Here is a 19,691-nt window from a genome sequence, read left to right as displayed (position 1 = left end):
AATAGCAGGCGAATAAGAAAATGTACTTTGCCTCATTCCCAAGCAGGCCTGGAACTTAAGAGCTAATAATAAGCTAGTATTTAGGCTTTTAGTTTCTGTCAGATCTTAGTGGAAAAGTACAAGCTTAAGTAGGTGGCTGAACCCCTCACACACAGCTGCATACAGTGCATTTATTCATAGCCATTATCTTTCACACCAAGTATAGTAAAAGAGAAAATTCTTTACAAAGTACTATCTTTCCAACCACAACTTTTCTTTTTAACTGTCATATCAGAATGACTTCTTTTCATGCACCAGTTTGAGGTTTAAAACTATCAGACTGTAGAAACGAAGAAGAAACAAAGAAGTGTGTTCCTGAAAATAAAATACTGCTATCTGAACTTCTCAGGTCCTGATCCCAAGCTTACCATGCCACTGAAAGAATTTCAAAGTTTGCATCACATCCTTACAAAGTGCCTAGGTTTGTGGCAGGGATTTTATAAAGCACAAGCAGTGCAAAGTAATCTCTGGCAGAACCCCAGCACATTCCATCAGCCTCTTTTAAGTGAATAGAGTAGCTCAACTTCTAGACAGTGTTAGCTTGGATCTGTCTGCACTCTCAATTCCTTTGCATGCCTTCTATCTTACGAATGTCCTGCTCTCTCTCACTTTGAACTAACAACTTAAACCTAATTGTACCTTAAGACCTTCCTAAGCAATCACTTTTCCTACATGGCAGCATTCTGACATTACTGACACTCTGTACCTGAGAAAGCCCGTCCCTTGTGCCCCTCAGCTTCAGTGTCACCTGATGTGCCAGAAAAGGCCACTAGCTAGCAACAAACAGCCAGATCAACAGCATGCTGACAGGGCTCTGCAGAAGGCTGAACTTCACCCTTTATTCAGACTGGGTCTAGATCTCTTCAGTTACCACTGAGTTATGAATCAAGTCTTAAAGTCAATGGGATAAACGGTCACTGGTTTTGCCTGTAGCTTAGCTGAAGGATTTATCAAGGGTTAGAGGCTCAGCCCTTTGATTCATAAAAAAACCAGGACTGTCCTGGAGCCTTCTTCAGATGCACAGGCACCAGTGATGTAGAAGAAGCTTTCCTACATTTAGACAGTTCACTACCATGCCAGAATAACTCTGCCATTGTTGGTATTAAGAATGCTATTTTCTGCTTTGGGGTGTGACAGGTCACCAGTGCAACACAGGAGTGGATAACCCTTCATTCTGTGGACATTTTTCTTCAAGAACAGTGGGTAACTCTTGGAAAGGGTTCACAAAGTTGGACGCTTCTCATCCTGAGCATCCTTACACACATCAAAAATCTTCCCAGGTAACCAGAGCTGTCCATGGGAAAAGCCATTTAAATCTTTACAAGAACATGTGCTGAGTTTTGGCAAACTTCCTTCCGTCTTAAAAACAAAAGCCAAATTAAATTATAAATGAACAAAAAGAACTCCAAGTCCACAAGGAAGCCCCTGCCTTCTGTTTGCTACTGTTGTTTTGGTTTCAGGATGATGTATGGGCTCAAAGGGTTACTGAAGGCAAAGTTACAAGAAAGGCCACCATGCAATGTCAGCAGAACAAAGCACGAACAGAGTAAGGGCTGAAAACCAGTGCTCCCTGTTGACCTGCACGGCACATGACAGCACACACTGCCCACCTAAATGTAGGTACTCTGAGTGGGATGCTGATACAGGAGGGGGGAGAGAGAGAGCAATACATCTGTTAACCTGTGTTCAGAGTTGAACATGAAAATCAGGGCGTGATTTTTGAAAGAAAGCAAAGCAGAACTGCAAGCAGCTGGTTTGGAATACTGAGTATCTTTCATAACTTTAGAGAATCAGGATAATACATCAGGGTACTTGCTCAGCTCTTGCAGAAAATTGGAGCAGCCTTTTTTATACTTTTCAGCCAACATTAAAAAAAGCTTATTTTTATTCCAAATAATTTTTTCGGTTTTCTGGGCCCCAGGCAGGTCACACTCAGCTGCCTGTACCTTAAGCCTGTGGGACTGGTTCTCCTGCTGACAGTGGAAAGCCATCCCAGTAATACTGTTACTTGCAAGTTTGGCAGCAAAAGTGAACAAAGAATCAAAGCCCTTAGCTTAAAACAAATCTAACATAAGAAGCAGCCCACTTATAGTGGCATATTTTTTATGGGCAAAATGCACCTAATTATATGGATATTAATTGTAAATGTTCTTATTCCAAGGGGCTATAAGATCTCCCTACATATATTAGAGCTTGAAGGGACTACATGTGCCAACATATGTGCACGATAACATTCATTTAATAGCAATCTGATTGGCAGTGTTTAGTCAAAACCCATTATTTTAAAGCATTACTAACTTAATGCCCCCTTCATTTCCAACATGAGGCAGTGCAAACTTGAAAACAGACTGCAAAAAGCCTTAACAGACTTTCTTAGTAATGTCTTGTTCCTCACTCCTCAGGTTAGTCCAATAGCTCCATCCAAATCCAGCCAGTCAGAACCATGCTACAGTACACACAGTGACAAGCACAAAGTATAGACAGGAGGAAAGTAAGGGCTGGTATTTTCCACTTCTTTCTGTTGACATAAAATACTTTAGAACCTATACTGTCCTAGAAATTACTTTTTTCCATGAGTGGTGTACGACAATTACAGGCTAGCACCTAGTATATTACAACCACTTACTCTCCAATAGTACATTGGTGAATGTTTTAAGGAAAGTGCTAGATCCCATATAAGACATCAAAAAAAAAAAAAGAAAAAAATCCAAAACAGTAGTCAAATTAATCTGTGTAAGTAATGGGATATTCTTCAGAAAGACTGCTATGAAAGGTCCTCTTTTCAAGAGGTTCTTTTTGACATCCTCAGGGTAACTGGACATCTAGGAATGTTTGAGATACTTTGCTTGAACTAACAAAGTGTGGTATAACTGTTCTTGACTTTGGCTTTGTTGTTTGTTGGTGTTTTTTTTTTTGTCTAAATCTCAACAAAATGATGTATTCTTGTACCTATATATTTATTTATTTTTGCCAATATATGCATGAGGAATGTAATGAAGTGGCATTGTGCTGCTAGTAGCTTAGCAGATGTTGAAATCAGTTCCAGTTCCTGAAGACAACTTCTTGACAACATAGTCTCAACATTCACAATAACCAAAACATGTGGGATTTATAACATCATTCTTACAAATATATACTCTATCCCCCTCTGTGTTGTAAACCCTCAGCCTTACTTGTTTCCTTGTACTTTATGATCATATGTGCCTGCATGCTTATAACCAGATACATATCCTGAGTTATCCACCAGATCTTCTCGGCCAGCTCTGCCTTTTCCTTTCCCACTGGCATCAAACCTCTCTTTGTGAGAACCCGTGAATTTTGAAGTATCTGTAAGGCGTGATACAGTTGGAGATGAAACGGTTTTCTATCAAAGAGAAGAAACAAGACAAAAACACACATCAGAAATCAATTATTCTCAATACAGATATTTGTGCATGTAACCAACACTTAAATATTTGAAAATGGCAAAGACCGTGTAAATACTTACTCATTTCCAGCAAAAGGAGACAAAAAATATTTGTTTCTTGCCATTACATACAATGACAATAATCATACAGCAAAGAAGAAAATAATACAAATTATGTCAAAACCTTTTGGAAGAGACTTCGATGTGAGATACTTCTGATTAATAATAAAGCTCCAAGCACCAAAGATATGAAGAAGTCATAGGAAATAGCCATGTTCAAAATCCATTATGTCAACACTGAAGCATAAAAGCTTTGCTCCATCAATATAGAAAAAGTAAATCAACACAGCTGGCTCTTAAAACATACAGTTTTCTTGTTCACATTGACTTGGTAGCACCTTACAACCAGGAAGACTCTAAATGAAAGGCAAAAAAAGTAATATTCAAATACTCAAATTATATCCAAGGGCAATGGGAGAGAAACTGTGCACAGGTACCTCAGATCCACTAGCAGCAGAAGGATTTAGGAATACTTATTTCTGAAAGCCAAGAACACTGACACGATGATGCTACCTACACTGGGCATGAAAAAATGCGCTGCTTTTTCCTCTCCAGGCCTTTTTCAAGGCTTGCCTGCCCCCCTCGTGGGGCCTACAAGGTTGTCTGTAAGAATTTTATCTTTTCAGGGAGTTAACCTCTCTGTAAAGCAGGAGAAGAAAAACACCAAACTACCAACGGGAAGATGTCCTTTCCCAGGCAGCAAAGCTTCCTTGAATGACATAAATTCCCTCCTCCTTGAATAACTCTTCTGAAAAAGGTCTTCTACACTTACAGGCAATTTTTCAAATAGTAATTAAACCTACCATTACAAATTCTCAGAACAGCAGTCTGTCCTGAGAATTAATTTGGTTAAGGAAAAGGCAGTCAACCAGAGTTTCTGAGAGTTCTCTCTGGATGTGACAATACAGTGTGTGCACATCTAGATAAAACTGATTTTCTGTAAAGTAGTGGTATTTAAATACAAGGAAAGCAAATATGTGTTAATTTTAATTACTATTTCCAAAAGAAAGACTACAGCTTCTGCGCCTTTATTTCAAAGGCATGGCACAAAAGGTATGTAATTTGTCTCAATACACAAATTACAATAAAAACACATATGAATTTTTGTACAGTAACATATCTGTTAAATACATAATAAAAGTTGTGTGAGTGCAATAAGAAAGGAAATGAACACATATTAACACGCAAGAAGAAACAGTCAAAATAGGATTAATAGAATGGCCCATGTCAATACAGAAGGATGTTCCCAGAAAACTATTCCCAGGATATCATTCCCAGTGGTAAACTTGAGAAATGTGCTGCTTATACCAAGATACCTGCATTCTAATAAGACCATAACACAGATGACTTATCAGAAAATCAAGGTGCATCCTATCAACACAATGATAGCAACAAGTTTGCAGTTTTACTTAGCAAAACAGTATTATATATAGTCATTCAATGTTCAACAAAATGAGTTTACACAATGAATCAACCAAAGGTTTTTTCCATAAATAGCAATATTTCTGTTCTCCAAGACTGACCGTTCTTCTCTTCACTCAGTTATTTCCATTAACACAAACCAGCAGCTATAGTTTCAGCGTCTTTGACTATCAAAAGAAGAGATCACTGACAAAAGACCTGTTTATTCATCAAACTTTTTTTTTTTTACTGGTATTTTCCTGGGCCACTGTGTTCCCCCAAATCTTAAAAAAAATATTTTAAAAATGACTTTTGCCCCTTTACTGTCAGTTTCCAACCACTGGTGCGATCACACGACCTCCAAGTTCACAAAAACATCTCAGCTGAGTCACGAAAGGTATGTATGCCTCCCGCCTCATTTAACCGAAACTCCTTGCACACTAAAACCTCACTGAGAAGATCATAATAGGCCACAGCCTCAGGAGCAGCTATGGGGAAAATAAGAAACCATTTTTACTTGGACCAGTAGATTTGCTGATTTCAAGCAATCATGCACTTTTTGTTAGCAGTTCAGTATTTTGCCTTGCCTTATGTCAGTGTCTACAGGGAAGTGCTGCTAAGACAGCAAGGGTCTTGGATCATGTGGCACATACGGAAAAGATGATAGAAGGGTGTTTATTCAGACTCAGAATAAAAAAAAGGAGAGGCAAATCTAATTCCTTTCCTCAACAAATGGGTAATATTACAGTTCAGAAGTAAACAGTAAGAGGCATGATTTGGAAGATGCGAAGTTCCAACTAGCATCACAGATTTCACACTAGACACGTGACAAAAAATGTTTCACCACTGTGGTTGGTCAAGCATAGAAAGAGCGAGGGACACTATGTCCCTACGGATTATCAAAACTTCAGATTACAAAGTCACTGATCAATTTAGATTCAAAGAACCTTTGAATATGAGTCTTTATCTAGCATAAAGCCCTGCTCATAGCAAGGCTCAAATAAACTTGTATAGAAACATCTCTAGTCAAGTCGTGAACACCCCCAAAGACAGAGGTTCCATAGCCTCTCTCAGCAATTCATTCCAGTGTTTGACCACACTGCAGGTAAATAAACAAACCAAAAAAAATCCAACATCTCATCCAAATTATCCAAACCACCAAAATTATGTTCCAACTTCTGTCTGTCTAGAACAACCCTCAGATCAAAGACAGGAAGTGAAAGCTGTAGAGTCTTTAAACCCTGAAAACTTTAACCACATTCTTCCCTTGTCCTTTCTCATGAAAGACAACTCTGCAAACTTGGCCAAATTTTGCCTTCTATCTCAAGATAACTGATGAATCAAGGAGCACTTCACAAAACCCATTTCATCAGTTTCAAGAATGTGAATCAGTATTAGAAATGAACTATCCATCCTTAGGAAATTGAAAGGAACTGCAGTAAAAAGGAAACAGGAGCACAGAAACCAAAATCATGTATTTTTTTCTACACTACTGTGGAAGAATATAGCAGTTTGCTGAAAAAAACCCACATCCACTTGAAAGCACTACTGCTGCACTGCCTTGGCTTGTTTGCAGCAGAAAAACAACATCAATACAATTAAGTCAGCATGAATTTTATGGACTCAACAGAACCTCTAACTCAAATTTTGTGGCAAAAGACTAGAAGCATCCTATGAAGCTAATGCCACAATCATGAAAATAAGCTAACAGGGTAGGAATACAAGATTTCCCACACTTTCAGGACTTTTCCTTGCAGAACAAACTTGAGGCAAAGAAGAAGGGAGACGATTCAGTGCTGCTGAGGCAGTGTTCTGCACTTGCTGTCAGAGTGCATTGCCGTCCCTTTTACAAAGCACACAGTTGGAAGCACCAGGTGAATGCCAAGGAAGCTGGAGCATCCACCTTGCACAGTGCAAAGGGCTGGACAAGCAGGTCAGTGCAGCACCACACACTTGCAGCTGCACAGTTCTCCTTTCAGCAGCCAGCACAGTCCCTGCCAAGCTCTCCACACCTGTGTGCCATGCGGCTCTGTGCACAACGTGGCACCGTTCCCAAAAGCATCTCCACAACCAATTACTGGGAAGCAAAAGCCCCAAGAAAAGCTCCTGGACTCCAGGAATGTCACACGTTCAAAACAGACATGGAGTGCATTGGTTTTCACAGTGAACTCGTGGCTCCACCCAAACAGTTTTGCCTGAGGATATTTTCCACTGCTTGCCACCACCCACAAAGATTCAGGTTGGATTTAAAGCTGTTCCCCAGCTCAGGCAGAAACTTACGGCCTTGATGCAAAACCCTGCAGTTAGGTTTGCTGAGGTTTAGGTGCCTGAATTACAAATATCAGGCACAAATAAATTACTACAGAAACCTTCCCTTCCTGCCTGAGGCACCGTGTCTGTTTAGTAACCAGCGCTGTGAGTGCCTGCACTGTTGGAAACGCTGGTGACAGGCAGGAGGTGAGGTGCTCTTGTTACTCCTCACTAGAAGGATACACCATCTCAGGTGGAATGCCTCCATGACATTCCTGGCTACACTCTGATAGATACCCTTCCTCAGTTCTTCACAGAAACTGAATGGCTTCCTGCATTTGTTCCTTCAACCTTCAAACCTCAAACTTCAACCTTCAAACTTCAGTATCTAACAGCGTGTCTTCCTAGAAAAAGTTCCCATGGAGATTTCTTTATGTAATTAGCATGTTCTGAGATCCTTCAGAATCAGCACCAACACTTGCAATCTTAGCAAGGTCTTGAAAATTACTGATCCGCACAAATGAGAACCTAAAGCTGACTATAAAATAGGGGAAAATCCCCCTTTCAGGGGGAGGGGGGATTATACCAGATCTTCATACTAAAATTATATTTGTTTTTAAATTCATGGGAATACATACACATGCAGTAAAAATCTGCAGAAAGTCAGAAACAGAAACCAAGGTTCAAAGAAAAACTGGGATTTTGTTCATGTTGTTTCCTTTTAGCACATGCACAGACAGACACACACAGAAGCAACCTAACCCTAATCCTTCCCTTCCCTCTAAGATTAGCCCTCAACTCCTGCTCTCCAGCATTTCAGCACTCCAAATCATGGGATCTAACAGCCTGATTAACACGACCTTCCACAAAGTTGAAAACAACCTGTTAACACTTCTCTTGAGGAGTTTCATATTCTTACTGATAGTGAACACAAAACAGAATAGGGAAGATAGTACAGAGTCCCTTCTTTTTTTCAATGGGTGTGTTGCTGAATCCTTGAATTTAATGTTACAACCAGTCTTTAATGAGACTTGTTCTGAAGTCAGATGCTATCAGGATAAACCTTTACATAGATCACAATCCCTCTTCCTCATTTCCCCTCTGTATTTCCTGAAGGGCCTCTATTCATCCAGTGCAGGACTCCAGCCAGGAGAGCAGTCCTACCACACCTGCAGAATCTCAGTGAGGTTACTAATTTGTCCTGCTTTTCCCATGCTATTTACTTTTGTGTGCAGGCATTTGAGATGAGCCCCATGTCCTGCTACATTTAAAGATGGGTAAGAGCCTTCCTTGTCAGGCTTGTCCCCTAGACATACCTCTTCTACCCCTTATGATCTTTTATCCCTAGGTTATGGTAACCTTCCATACCCAGCCTAATAATCTCCCCAGCAGATCAGTAAATCTAGCTTGCAAAGATACTCTCATTACACTTTGGTAGAATTATTCCATCTCTGCTCAGTAGCCCTCATTCCTCTGACCACAGAAGCCAAAGCCTCCTCTTCAACACAAGCCATACGGTCCAATTCTCCTTCCTGGACTGGGAAGACAAGATCAGAGCTCTCTGCTCTTCACCCTCATCCCTTGACTTCCGTAGTCTCTCATATGCTCCAGGTTACCTCCAGAGCAGTACCCTTGGTACCCACAACAAAACAAGTCCATGTCAGAAGGCTGGACAAATCTTGTGAGTGCACCCGCAGCAATCTCAGATCCTGGCATCCACCAAGCAACAACACTCCTGAGATATCAGGTGAGATGAGAAAATACATGCCTTGATCATCCCCAAGAGGAATCTTCAGTAACTCCCTGTGCCTGGTACCCATTGCTTCTGACACCTGGCACAGCACTGTTGCCAGGGTGTGGTGACATCCATTACAGAACAAGGAGGTGTAATAGTTCCCGAGATACTCATGTTTGGGATGGCAAAAGCAGGGATCCCTCGGTGGTCAGGGATGTGTCCCGTGAGTGTTCACTCAACTCCTTTTCAGATTTTGGCTAACACACAGCTCATGCTAAGGCCTAAAGTATGATGGGAGCAGCACTATTAGCACAACGGACTGAAAGAGATAAAGATCATCATGCAGTCGTTATCACCTGCAACCTTCTGCTACCTGCAGCCAAAATTCTCGCATACTGGTTGTCTGGCAGCCCCTTCAGAATCCACTAACTTAAGGAATTCATATAGACCAAAGGCCCAGAAGCTTATCCATCAGCTTATCCAAAAGGTTTTTGAAGCAGATCCAAGAGCAGACAGACTGCTAAGGTTTTTGTGCTTCTACAGGGGACACTCACACCTCCGTAGAAGAGGAAACAGAGTGAGGGGAACTCACCGGGGGCTAGACAATCACAACACTCCCTCTGTCATTGTTCTTCTTATATATTTTTTAAAGTTTGAGTCCAGATTATGATGATTATATTGCACGCTGATTATTAAGAATTTGACCTGATCTGCAGAGTGTTTAGGTGACTGAAAATTATAGGTAACTGCAATTTTAGGTAATAATTAGGGAAGTTATCCTAATTGCTAGAAATTAGGTGCAATGAAAAAATCTTTCTATAGTAATAAAGCTCTAATTATAAGTACAAACCTGTGGCCAGTTCTCATTCTACCACAGATCCTTAAAAGAACCTGCCTGTCCCCATGGTGAGATAGTGTTGGTTGACACCATCACTCATTTTTTTCGCTTTTGTGTGAACACTAAGTTCAGGTTCAGCTGACTCTGATGGGTCTTGTTGATACTCACCAGTGCTCAGAATACTATACGTATTCTGAAATTGGAGAACTGTAGATGAAACAAATCTGCAACTGTTGCCAGAGGTCGCAAGCTGCCAGCCTTCTCTATCTCCACAGTCCCCTTTCACTTGGTCTCCAGCTGTCGCTCCTTCCTCAGGTTGTGTAGCTTGTGTTTTCCACAAAAACAATGTCAGTCTTCTTTTCATCGTTCCCCTTAAACTGGAACCTCAGCACCTTGACCACAGCACATTTCCCACAAGAGAGGCAACCACTGCCATGACCTCCAGGAAGACATAGGAGCTCTGAAGCACAGGACCTGGATATAGGACTCCTTCTTATAAAGCCAAGGACTCCGATGTGCTAATGGCAGTTCTGTAGACTTCTGTTAATTGATGTCCATGTGCTGGACAGAATATATCCTGTAGCTTTTTCAGACTACCATTGTACAGTCTTCAAGCAGATCCACATAGCCTCAAGTGGAATTTCTAAGCCTCTAGGCTTCCCTACCCTTTCCCTAACAGGTCCATTTTTGTGAGAATTCAATCTTGCCCACATCACCATTACCCTAAGCACCCATCACCCAGCTTTTAAAGTGCTGTCCCTGCTGTACTGCCCTGCCACCCACACCGCTCTCACAGCAAATGTAACTGGATTGAGCCCCAAATACCCTGATCTGGGTTTGAAGTTTGCCATCCTGTCAGCAGCTTTGAATGGCACCACCCCAGGTCTCTTGCAGTTGAAATCATTCTGCGTTTCTTTGTCAGGGGACCTGATGAGTACACACTGAAGTTCAACCACCAAAGTGGTTTTATTTTAAGAGTATGTGTTCCATGGGAGGTGTAGAAATGCATTCAACATTGTTATGGCACAAAGCCATCACAGGAAAAGAAAGAACCTCAGTCTTGCTCTTGTAACCTTTGCGTAGGACTGAGGATAACTAAAAGGCCCTAGACTTCATTTACATGTCTGATTATAAGCTGTCCAAGTTACACGACCTGTACTGTATATTTTATTGACAGATCACTATCAAATGAGCTAATAAAGCTACTGGGTTCATTAACCCGTATCACTTTCCTTTTGTTTTTCTTCCTGTGTGACCAAGCCAACCATACACTTTCTGTTGCACATTAGAAAGCAGCCCAAAATTCACAGTCTGGCTGCTGAGCCTTCTCAACCACGTCTGGCAAGGAATTCCTGTAATTCCATAACATTCTGAAGGAAAAGAAAAATAATAAACAGGAAAAGAAAAAAAAAAAAACCTTCTATTGCAGCATACACTAAAATCCTCATATGAAGGTAAACTTTCCAACAGTCCTATTGAAGCAGTGGTTCCCCAGGTTGCCATTCAGCACAGACATATGCCCTCCCCTGACTGCCTCCCCAGAATATCCAGTACAAGAAATGAGAACCTAAGACACAAAAATTCCCACATGCTGCTGAAGTATTCTTATCCACCAGCTTCACTTAATTATGCTTTCATCTCCTTCCCTAATATGTTTAGATGAATGTGTCGGCAGTTACACTTCAGTTTTCTGTCTGGAACCTGAACCAAATCTACATGACGTACAGCAGAGCTATACACAGCAGGGCACACACTACATGGCATGACTGAGTTATCCTAGAACAGTTTAAGAAAAGCTTCATGTGACTCTGGCTAACCATACAGAAAGCAGTCCAACTTCAAATTTCCAGGATACAGACCTCCCATAGTAAACAAACAAAGCATTAGAACGCTTGTATAGATATTTCATATCTGCATCCCTGGGTTGCAGGGACAGAGTGGCCATGTATTAAGTATTTATTTTAATGCCCTTAATAGCCAAGTCCATATGTAATTTTTACCCTCCAGAAACTAAATTAGCATGATAAAGCAAACATGAAAATTGGTTCTATATACATACACACACATACACACATTCCCAAGCCTGCAATCTCCCTCCCTTTTAATCTCTGCCTCCTGTCTTTTACTTTTCCAGGTAGCAAGAGAGAATATTGTGATCCCACTTTCTTTACTTCTTCTCCAACTCTCCCCAGGACTGTACATACAACAGGAGTACAGGCAAGCCTCACACTGCTGGCTCATATTCCCCCTCCATTCCTTCTCCCTCTGCTGCTGCCACACTCCCATACCTCTGCAGCACCCACATGACATCACCTGCATCTGCAAAGCTCTCTCATCACCCTGTCCCCCACAGAGAGAGAGGCTATTGCCTTAGTAGCAGACACTGATAATTTCAATGTCTGATTGAGGTAATACCAGAAATGGAATCAGGAGTGAGGTCTAGAATAATGTACATGATTCAAAAGGAGAACCCCTGAACAGATGAAGTTCTTCAAATTTACTAAGATAAGTGAAGAACAAAAAGGAAGGTTCAACATTTTAAATCAGGATCAAAACTACCACTTGTTTTAAATGAGAGTAAAAAGAGCAATATAATAAAATCTGGTAAAAATCTGAAAAATTGTACAACTCAAAAGAGACCTTTCCACATGACATTTACCCTGACCATTTGTACAGAACGAATTTCTGGAAAGATTATATTTTCATTCACCGTTCAAAAGCCAAAATTCAGGAGGATCACAGATTTTGAGTAGATGAACTAAACTGCAGTACTATTCAAGCTGATGGTAAACACTCCAGTATGTCCTAAGCTACAGGGTAAAAGCTTGCCTAGCCTGAGCATTTAAAAAGACAACCAAACTTATGTACAGTAGGCTTTATAACTTCCTTGTCAAACATAAAGCTTAATAGCAATATTTTAAAATGAAAAAGAAAGAACATTATAGTTCTGACAGACTTGGAATAAACAAAAAACAAAGACAGACCACATGATAATTTTTCTCAAATTTCCAGTGTTCTGGGATTCACATGATGCAATTAAATGTATTTTATGATGGCTTTACTTTAGTCATTTTGGTATTTCACACAACGTCTCAGAAATGTCTAATGAGGTTCTAAATTTCATTCCCTTCTACTCTCTTTGGCTTGGATATACCCCCTTCATGAACATTTCTTTCTTCTAACCATCCACAAGAGCTCCAAAGTTTCCTGACAGTGCTGCTGGGTGGTACTAAAACTCTGAGCAGGAGCAGTGCCACACAAGAATAAATAGCAGTGCAATACTTGGCTGTTGCATAATCTTCGCTCCCATTCTGCTCAGTATTTGTTGCCTTTGGGCTCGCAGAGGAATTGGATTTGTGGATTGTAAAGGGAAGCAGGTGAATACAACAACACTGCAGTGGAACAAAGGACAGGTGGGAACAATGCATCCATTAGATCAGTAACATACCGTTACTCCAGATAAACCTGGGCCTTTTCCTTCAATTAGTTTATACATTTCTTGAAGCGCCTCCTCTTCACTCTTGCCTTTAAATCTCTTCTTGGAGAGTTCTTGAAGAGCTTCCTTAAACTGATCAAAAGTAATAGTTCTGCTGCCCTTTGCCCTGTTGAAACAAACAGCAATTGAAAGAAATTACCAGAGAGCACAAAAATATTCCAGGAATAGCAGAATGGCTTTGGTTTACCACGGTGAACAACAGCAAACTGCAACAGAACAGGAAGACTCATGCAGCCCATTTATGATGTCAAATAAAACATATCCCAGGAACACCACTTTTGGCTTTTATGTACATCAATAAGACAGCACTTCAGATAATTCCCTTGACAAACATTCAGAAATAAAGAGGAAACAGAGGGAGCTGATCTGCTGTTAAAATGCCTGCAGCTCATCAAATCAAATATAGCCTCATTTGGTGGATCATTTGTAAAGCCTGCATGCATAAGACAATAACTGAAGCATCTTAGATGAGTCTTGTTATTTACTAATTTTTATTCCTCTTTGAATAACTGTTTATCATATTATTCAGAGGTCACTATTCATGTATTCACAAGTAAATTAAGAATAATGCTATTGTGTAAAGCAAACTATTGAAAAGCATTTAAAAACTTGAAAATCCTCCTCTATTAAAGACTGACAAAATTTTTAAATGACACATTGAAATTCAATACATGTTCTGCTTCTTAGACCATCACCTTCAAAAAACATTCACAGGTGCATGGAAAACACAATAGCAGTCTGATAAACTCATAAAGCCCCTTTAAACTCAGAGCTGAATACTTGCTGTTGGTTTCACTAATAGGAAGACCATATTTCCACATTAGTAAATTACTTGCTTACATTTACTTTTAGTGGAGAGGGTTTTGTTATAGCAGTGTAGGGTGCAAAATCTGACCAGTAGGAAATTCACACTTTACAAACACCAATTTATACTGTCATTGCTGCAGATCTTTTTTGTCCCGTCAGACCAGAGGGTCCAACTGATAGAACTCTTACAAGGAAACACAGCATTCGCTACAGAGATGTGTTTAACCCACAGCAGGTTAATGCATGCCTGTTCTCTAGAATTTTAAAATATTCAGTTTAGGCAGGAGATAATGTTGTGGAGGAGTACACACTGTTCTATTCTATCCCCTAGTACAGAGCTATTTTTAGTGCTCATCGTTTTAAAATTCAGGTATGAGGCCACAGCATTAGTGAGTTTACTCACCATTTAAAAAATTCCTATCTTTATTTTTCTGTGAATTACAGCAGACAGAAACCACACCTGTTCCTGTGTCAGTAAATTAAGGATTACCTGGTCTTTTGGATAAGAATTTACACCTCAAAATTTTGCCTTATATTTTAAGATAAAATTTAATAGATTAAATTAATAGATAAAATTTAAGAGCTAGAAATATTTTCAAAAATCTTACACTGATTTAGTCTTAAATAGGACCATCTTCAAAAGCAGAAAATGTTTACAACATTACAAAACCCTCAAAGTCAAAGTAATATTTGAGAGTCCATGTTGCTGGGAAACATGCTACTACACAAGTTTTGTTTGCTGCTTGAGTATTTCTTTTTATGCCAATTGAGAGAGCATTTCAAGCAAAAAAAAAATTTTCAGGAAAAAAAACAAACCAGCCACCACCACCACACAGCCCAGACCAGTCCTTTCAGCAGTGACAGCTGTTTATGTAGGAATAAACAATAGATGCTAGGATAGAGAAAGTGTGCACTGGTAAGAGAAATAGTGGGCTAGAAAAACTATGCAGAGAAATCTAATTTGATTTCAAGTGTCAAAAAGACCACTGTGAAGAGCAATTCAACTATCTGTCATTGCTTTATCTTTGATCTTCTCCTAGACACCTTCTGTGGTCAAATCCCTCTCAGTGGAAGGGTGCCTCCGCTGGTGGAAAGAAGTGAGATCTCTGGTTTAGAGACCATCAGTTAGGAAGCAATTCCTACTTCATTTAATTCAACGCAAACCAAAATTTTATCCCACGCTTTCAAAAGAAGGAGAAATTGGTTATTCACAACAAAATTCAACACTAACAGAATGCTATACATAACCATTCATCGCTGGCATGCTTTATTTCCAGTGCAGCCCCACGTGTGTAGCAAATCCCAAGAAGCCCCACAAAATAATTTTTTTCTGGTTTTTGACCAAACAACACTTTTGGCAACTACTTGTCTGCTTTAGGTGAAGCATGTGCTTGAGTATCTCAGGGAATTAGCTAGTGAAAGAACATCACAACAGTAAAAATGCAGAATATAATCCAGTATTTCATTAATCAGAAAGACGCATGGAATAAACTGCAATTAACTACTTGGAATTTCTCCAGGATTTTCATTAATAGGATTAACATCTCGCTTCTGATGAAACACATACAAGAACTTTTAACTAGCTCAAGCAGTCAAGACATAATTTTGGTTTGTCTCTCCTTTAGAAAAAGACAGAACTGGCAATCAGTGCGAAACTTCAGCATAACAACACCCCAAGGCCCTTCTTCACTGCGGATTTATGGCCAAGTCTTCCACACAAACATTTCAAAGATAATTTTCTGTAGCACATAGATTTAGCTTGGCTTGTCAGTGATGACCATCACAATGGGAAAGAGAATGATCACTTTCAGCAAAACCTGCTGAAATTCATGTTGACTAGGAACGTAACTCTTGATTAACAGCATGCTACTACCTTCTCTTCTGTCTGTACAGTCCTGGGTTGAATGCAGAGGAGAAAACAGACTGAGTAGGTAGAAATGACAGAGTAAGTCTCTCAACAAACCTCAGTTTACATACTTAGGCCAGAGGATCAGCCCTCTTCAGATCCATAAAAACACCCTATGGATAATGACTTGAAAGTACTATTGGATGGAAAATTGTACCTAAAGAGGTCTTATAAGAAAGATGGGGACGGGGATATTATGATAGGACAAGGTAATGTTGTAAACTAAACCAGGGCAGATTCAGGCTAGATATAAGGAAGGATTTTTTTAGGAGAGTGGTAAAACACTGGAACAGGTTGTCCAGAGAGGTGATAGATGCCCCTGAACATTCAGGGTCAGGTTGGATGGGGCTGTGAGCACCCTGGTCTCATGGAATATGTCCCTGCTCATTGGGGAGAGGGAGGGAGGTGGCAGGGGCAGTGGTGTCCAACTAGATGACCTGTAAAAGGTTCTCTCCCAGCCCAAACTATTGTATGAAAAATTATAATACTATGAACACTGCAGAACACACAAGGGCAATAAAACCCTCAGTTTATTTCCAGTATTTTTAATACCCTGTTCACATTCAGAAAACCATTTCCTAATACCAGCTTTTCAGAGGCCATGAAGTTAAACTAGAAAAATAAACACACCACAAAAGCCCCCAACTGTAACCCTCCCAAAAGAACTAATTTCTTTCTATTAAAAAATTGCTTCAAAGAATCAGCTTCTTTGTGTATATTTGTGACTTGTTTTCAGAAGCTCATTATACATATCTCGTTTCCATGGAAATAACAAAACAAATACATCACTTTCATTTTTCACGTGTTACCAGTTCAAACAAGTTGTCTACAATTGAGTATGCCAAGGGTGATCACTCAGCTCTTAACACTCCTCTCTTAGGTTTAGCACTCCAGAGAGTTAATACAGACCTAAAAAGGAGGTAAAATACTTTAGATTGAAAAAATATTAAAAAGTCAGACACTGGAAATGAAAATTAAAACTGACCGGAAAATGAGACAAAATGCAAAATAGTAACAAAAGAGAGAAGGTGGGGGAGAAAAAAAAAGGCCTTTACAAAACCAGGCATCATAAAGTTGGCCACTTCAATGAGAAGAACAAAATATATTTGAGGGACATTAATAATAAAAATTTTTAAAGTCTGTACTTTATTATGACACAAAGAAGCCTTTATGTTTAGAAAGAATACATTCTTACATACCATACCATTCTATTTTAAGCTCTGCTTCTTACAAAAACCAGAATTACTCTAATGCCTCATCCTTCAGTGGCAGAAACAGGGTGGTCATGGTACACTAATGACAGCCTCCTGTATCCATGCCTACGTTTGGGAATGGAACGAATATAGAAGAATTTTAGGAAGCTCCCCATCACTTCCCCTTCCTTGATGGGTCTCTCCATGTGTGACCACTACAAATGGGGAGGTTCTGAACTAAAGTTTGAAATCCCTGTTTTGCTCTTGGAAGCCCAAGTTCATGTATACGAAAGCATCAGTTCTGAGTCCAGGCATCAGCACGGTAAACAAAGTGCAAATTATCAAACATTGGTCCAAATTAGATTGGAATAGCAAATTATGCAGTTTTCACTTGCAAATATTACTACTAGCAGTGTCCTGAGTTTGTAAGTGTGAAAGCGTACTGCTGCAAATGAATAAATGAATAAATGTGTTATTTGGACTTGAGTACTATTTGAATTAACAGATGTCTACAATTTCAACTGAAAAGAAAAGCTACACAAATACACTCCACATAAGTAATACACAAAATCCTTGACCAGTATTAGAGATCTTTATCTTCATAGCACTAATGCAGTTCAATCTTAACAAGCAAAGTCTCCAACTTAATAGTTCCCACCATAATCTCTGAGTTACCCCAAAAAAGGCATCCCATAGTCCCATCCCAAAAGGACACTTTTCAGTTTTCTTAGATTGAAGAGGGGAAAGAAGATGTAGAAATACTTGGAGAAGCTTCTATTTTTGTTAGCAGGACAGAGGGGATTACAGCAGGATACACTAACTAGCACTGTTTTGCTGTGGAAATCGTAATTTATCCACGTAGGTCTAAGGAGTATAGAAAATTTGATGAGGGTCTAAAATCAGCATAACTAGAGGTGGGAGACCAACAAATATTTTTTCCATAAACTCTCATTCAAGGAGTTTTGTTTGTGATGTTTATTTACTCTAAATTCAGAGTGGACTTGAGTGTCTCAGTCAACTGAGCAGTCAAGTAAAACTCAACAGTGTCTTTTCCTGTAGATTAGAACAAAAAGGAATTCAGGTACTCCCTCTATTCCCTTCCAAAGGCAGCCTCATTCATTCAGAAGACAGAACAAAGGATTGCATTAGTAAGAAAACGCATGAGTAGCTGATTTGTCACAGTTTCTCACCAGCACAGTAAGCTTAATCAGGCCATTTCTGATTTGTAGTAGTCTCCCACATCCATGTAGGGAACTGCTAACAAATAGTAAAAAGCATTCCTAAATTATCAGAATTAATCACTGAAATTATTCATATTAATCATATAAAGGTATCATGATAACTGAGAACCAGATCATTAGTCAGATTTTTTACCCCAAGGGCTAACCAAAAGCATATTTCCTATGACATTTAGACCAGACTTAAAAGCTTAGCTCTTTTTCTTAAGCCATCCTAAACACTCACTACAGTTGAAACTTCCTGATTTTCACATGAAGACTTTTCTTTACCGCTTTACTGCAGCAATTTTATGATTATTACTAGTGTATTTCCCAAAGCATCCATTCCTCTTCATTTAGTACAGTAGACACTAATTCTTTCTTGCTACTTGTAATAACACAAGTCTTTGTGATGTAGTCTGTGAACATAATGTTCACCAGTAACAACTGTTAGAGCTACTTGTACTGTACACATGGACAGTACTACAGACAAAATCTTTGAAGCAAAATAGGTTTGCACTGGTCTCTGCAAAGTACATCACTCATCTAATGGATGTATTCCTTTTTTCCCAAGGTCTGTTTGTAATGTTACCACCACAAAGTCCAAGGCTGTTTAAACTGGAAGCAGATTATGCCATAGGGCTTGTGGTTTTTTGGGGGTTTTTTTGTGTGGTTTACAATTTTCACTTTCTGCTCTCTTTGGGCTACACAGCTCAGCATTTCTACTGGCCATCAGCCCCATAATTCATTGCCAAAAAAATCCCAAACTAAACCTAGGTCCCTGGGTAGCTAACCAGGCTGATAGCGCCTTGCAATCTAATGGAGTATTTATTTTTGCTATGCAGCAGACAAGAAGTAAATTTTTAAAATTAGATATACAATGCCAAAAAAACTTAGAAATGAAAAAGACAACACAGTTTCTTGGATAAAACTGAAAAATGCATGACTAACCCAAAGCACAAGCTTATGTATAAATTTGACAAATACAGCTGAAGACAGAAGAGCAGGGGAAGAAAGCAACAGTAGCAGGGGAGAAAACAAAGATAATACTATCAGGTTCTTTGCACTGCACTAACAGCTCTAAAGAGAGATGGTTTTAAACCACACAATTAAGATAACAAAACTTGACATATATATCACCTTGTATCAGAGACTTCTGCGCAATTAACGGGTAAAACCAGAATACTGAAATTAGACATCTGTACGTTGATGTAAGCAGGAGTCTTTGGCGAATTGTTAGGAAAGGAGATATTCTTCTAGAAGATATCCTCAGAAAAATGACCCTAGGAAGAAGCTACAACAGGGATCTTCAGCTAAAGTAGTGGTTGCTTCTGGAACACAGG

The 19,691-nt window shown here is 39.5% G+C and overlaps 1 protein-coding gene across 1 annotated transcript in view; it reads right to left on the bottom strand.

Annotated features, from left to right (window-relative positions):
• TPPP (tubulin polymerization promoting protein) overlaps window positions 1–19,691 on the bottom strand; it is a 67,863-nt gene that overhangs the window by 14,163 nt on the left and 34,009 nt on the right. The window contains exons 3-4 of the mRNA XM_027896355.1: window positions 13,178–13,331; window positions 3,213–3,403 (exon numbers count right to left, since the gene is read on the bottom strand). Coding sequence (XP_027752156.1) covers window positions 3,213–3,403; window positions 13,178–13,331 — 345 coding nt within the window. The remainder of the gene's footprint in view (window positions 1–3,212; window positions 3,404–13,177; window positions 13,332–19,691) is intronic.

Source organism: Empidonax traillii, unplaced genomic scaffold, assembly GCF_003031625.1.
Source record: "Empidonax traillii isolate 1590-97213 ecotype Southwest subspecies unplaced genomic scaffold, ASM303162v1 scaffold494:size460735, whole genome shotgun sequence".
NCBI classification, from domain to species: Eukaryota; Metazoa; Chordata; class Aves; order Passeriformes; family Tyrannidae; genus Empidonax; species Empidonax traillii.
The sequence above is the reverse complement of the archived record's forward strand: the minus strand, read 5'-3'. Positions and strand labels throughout refer to the sequence as shown.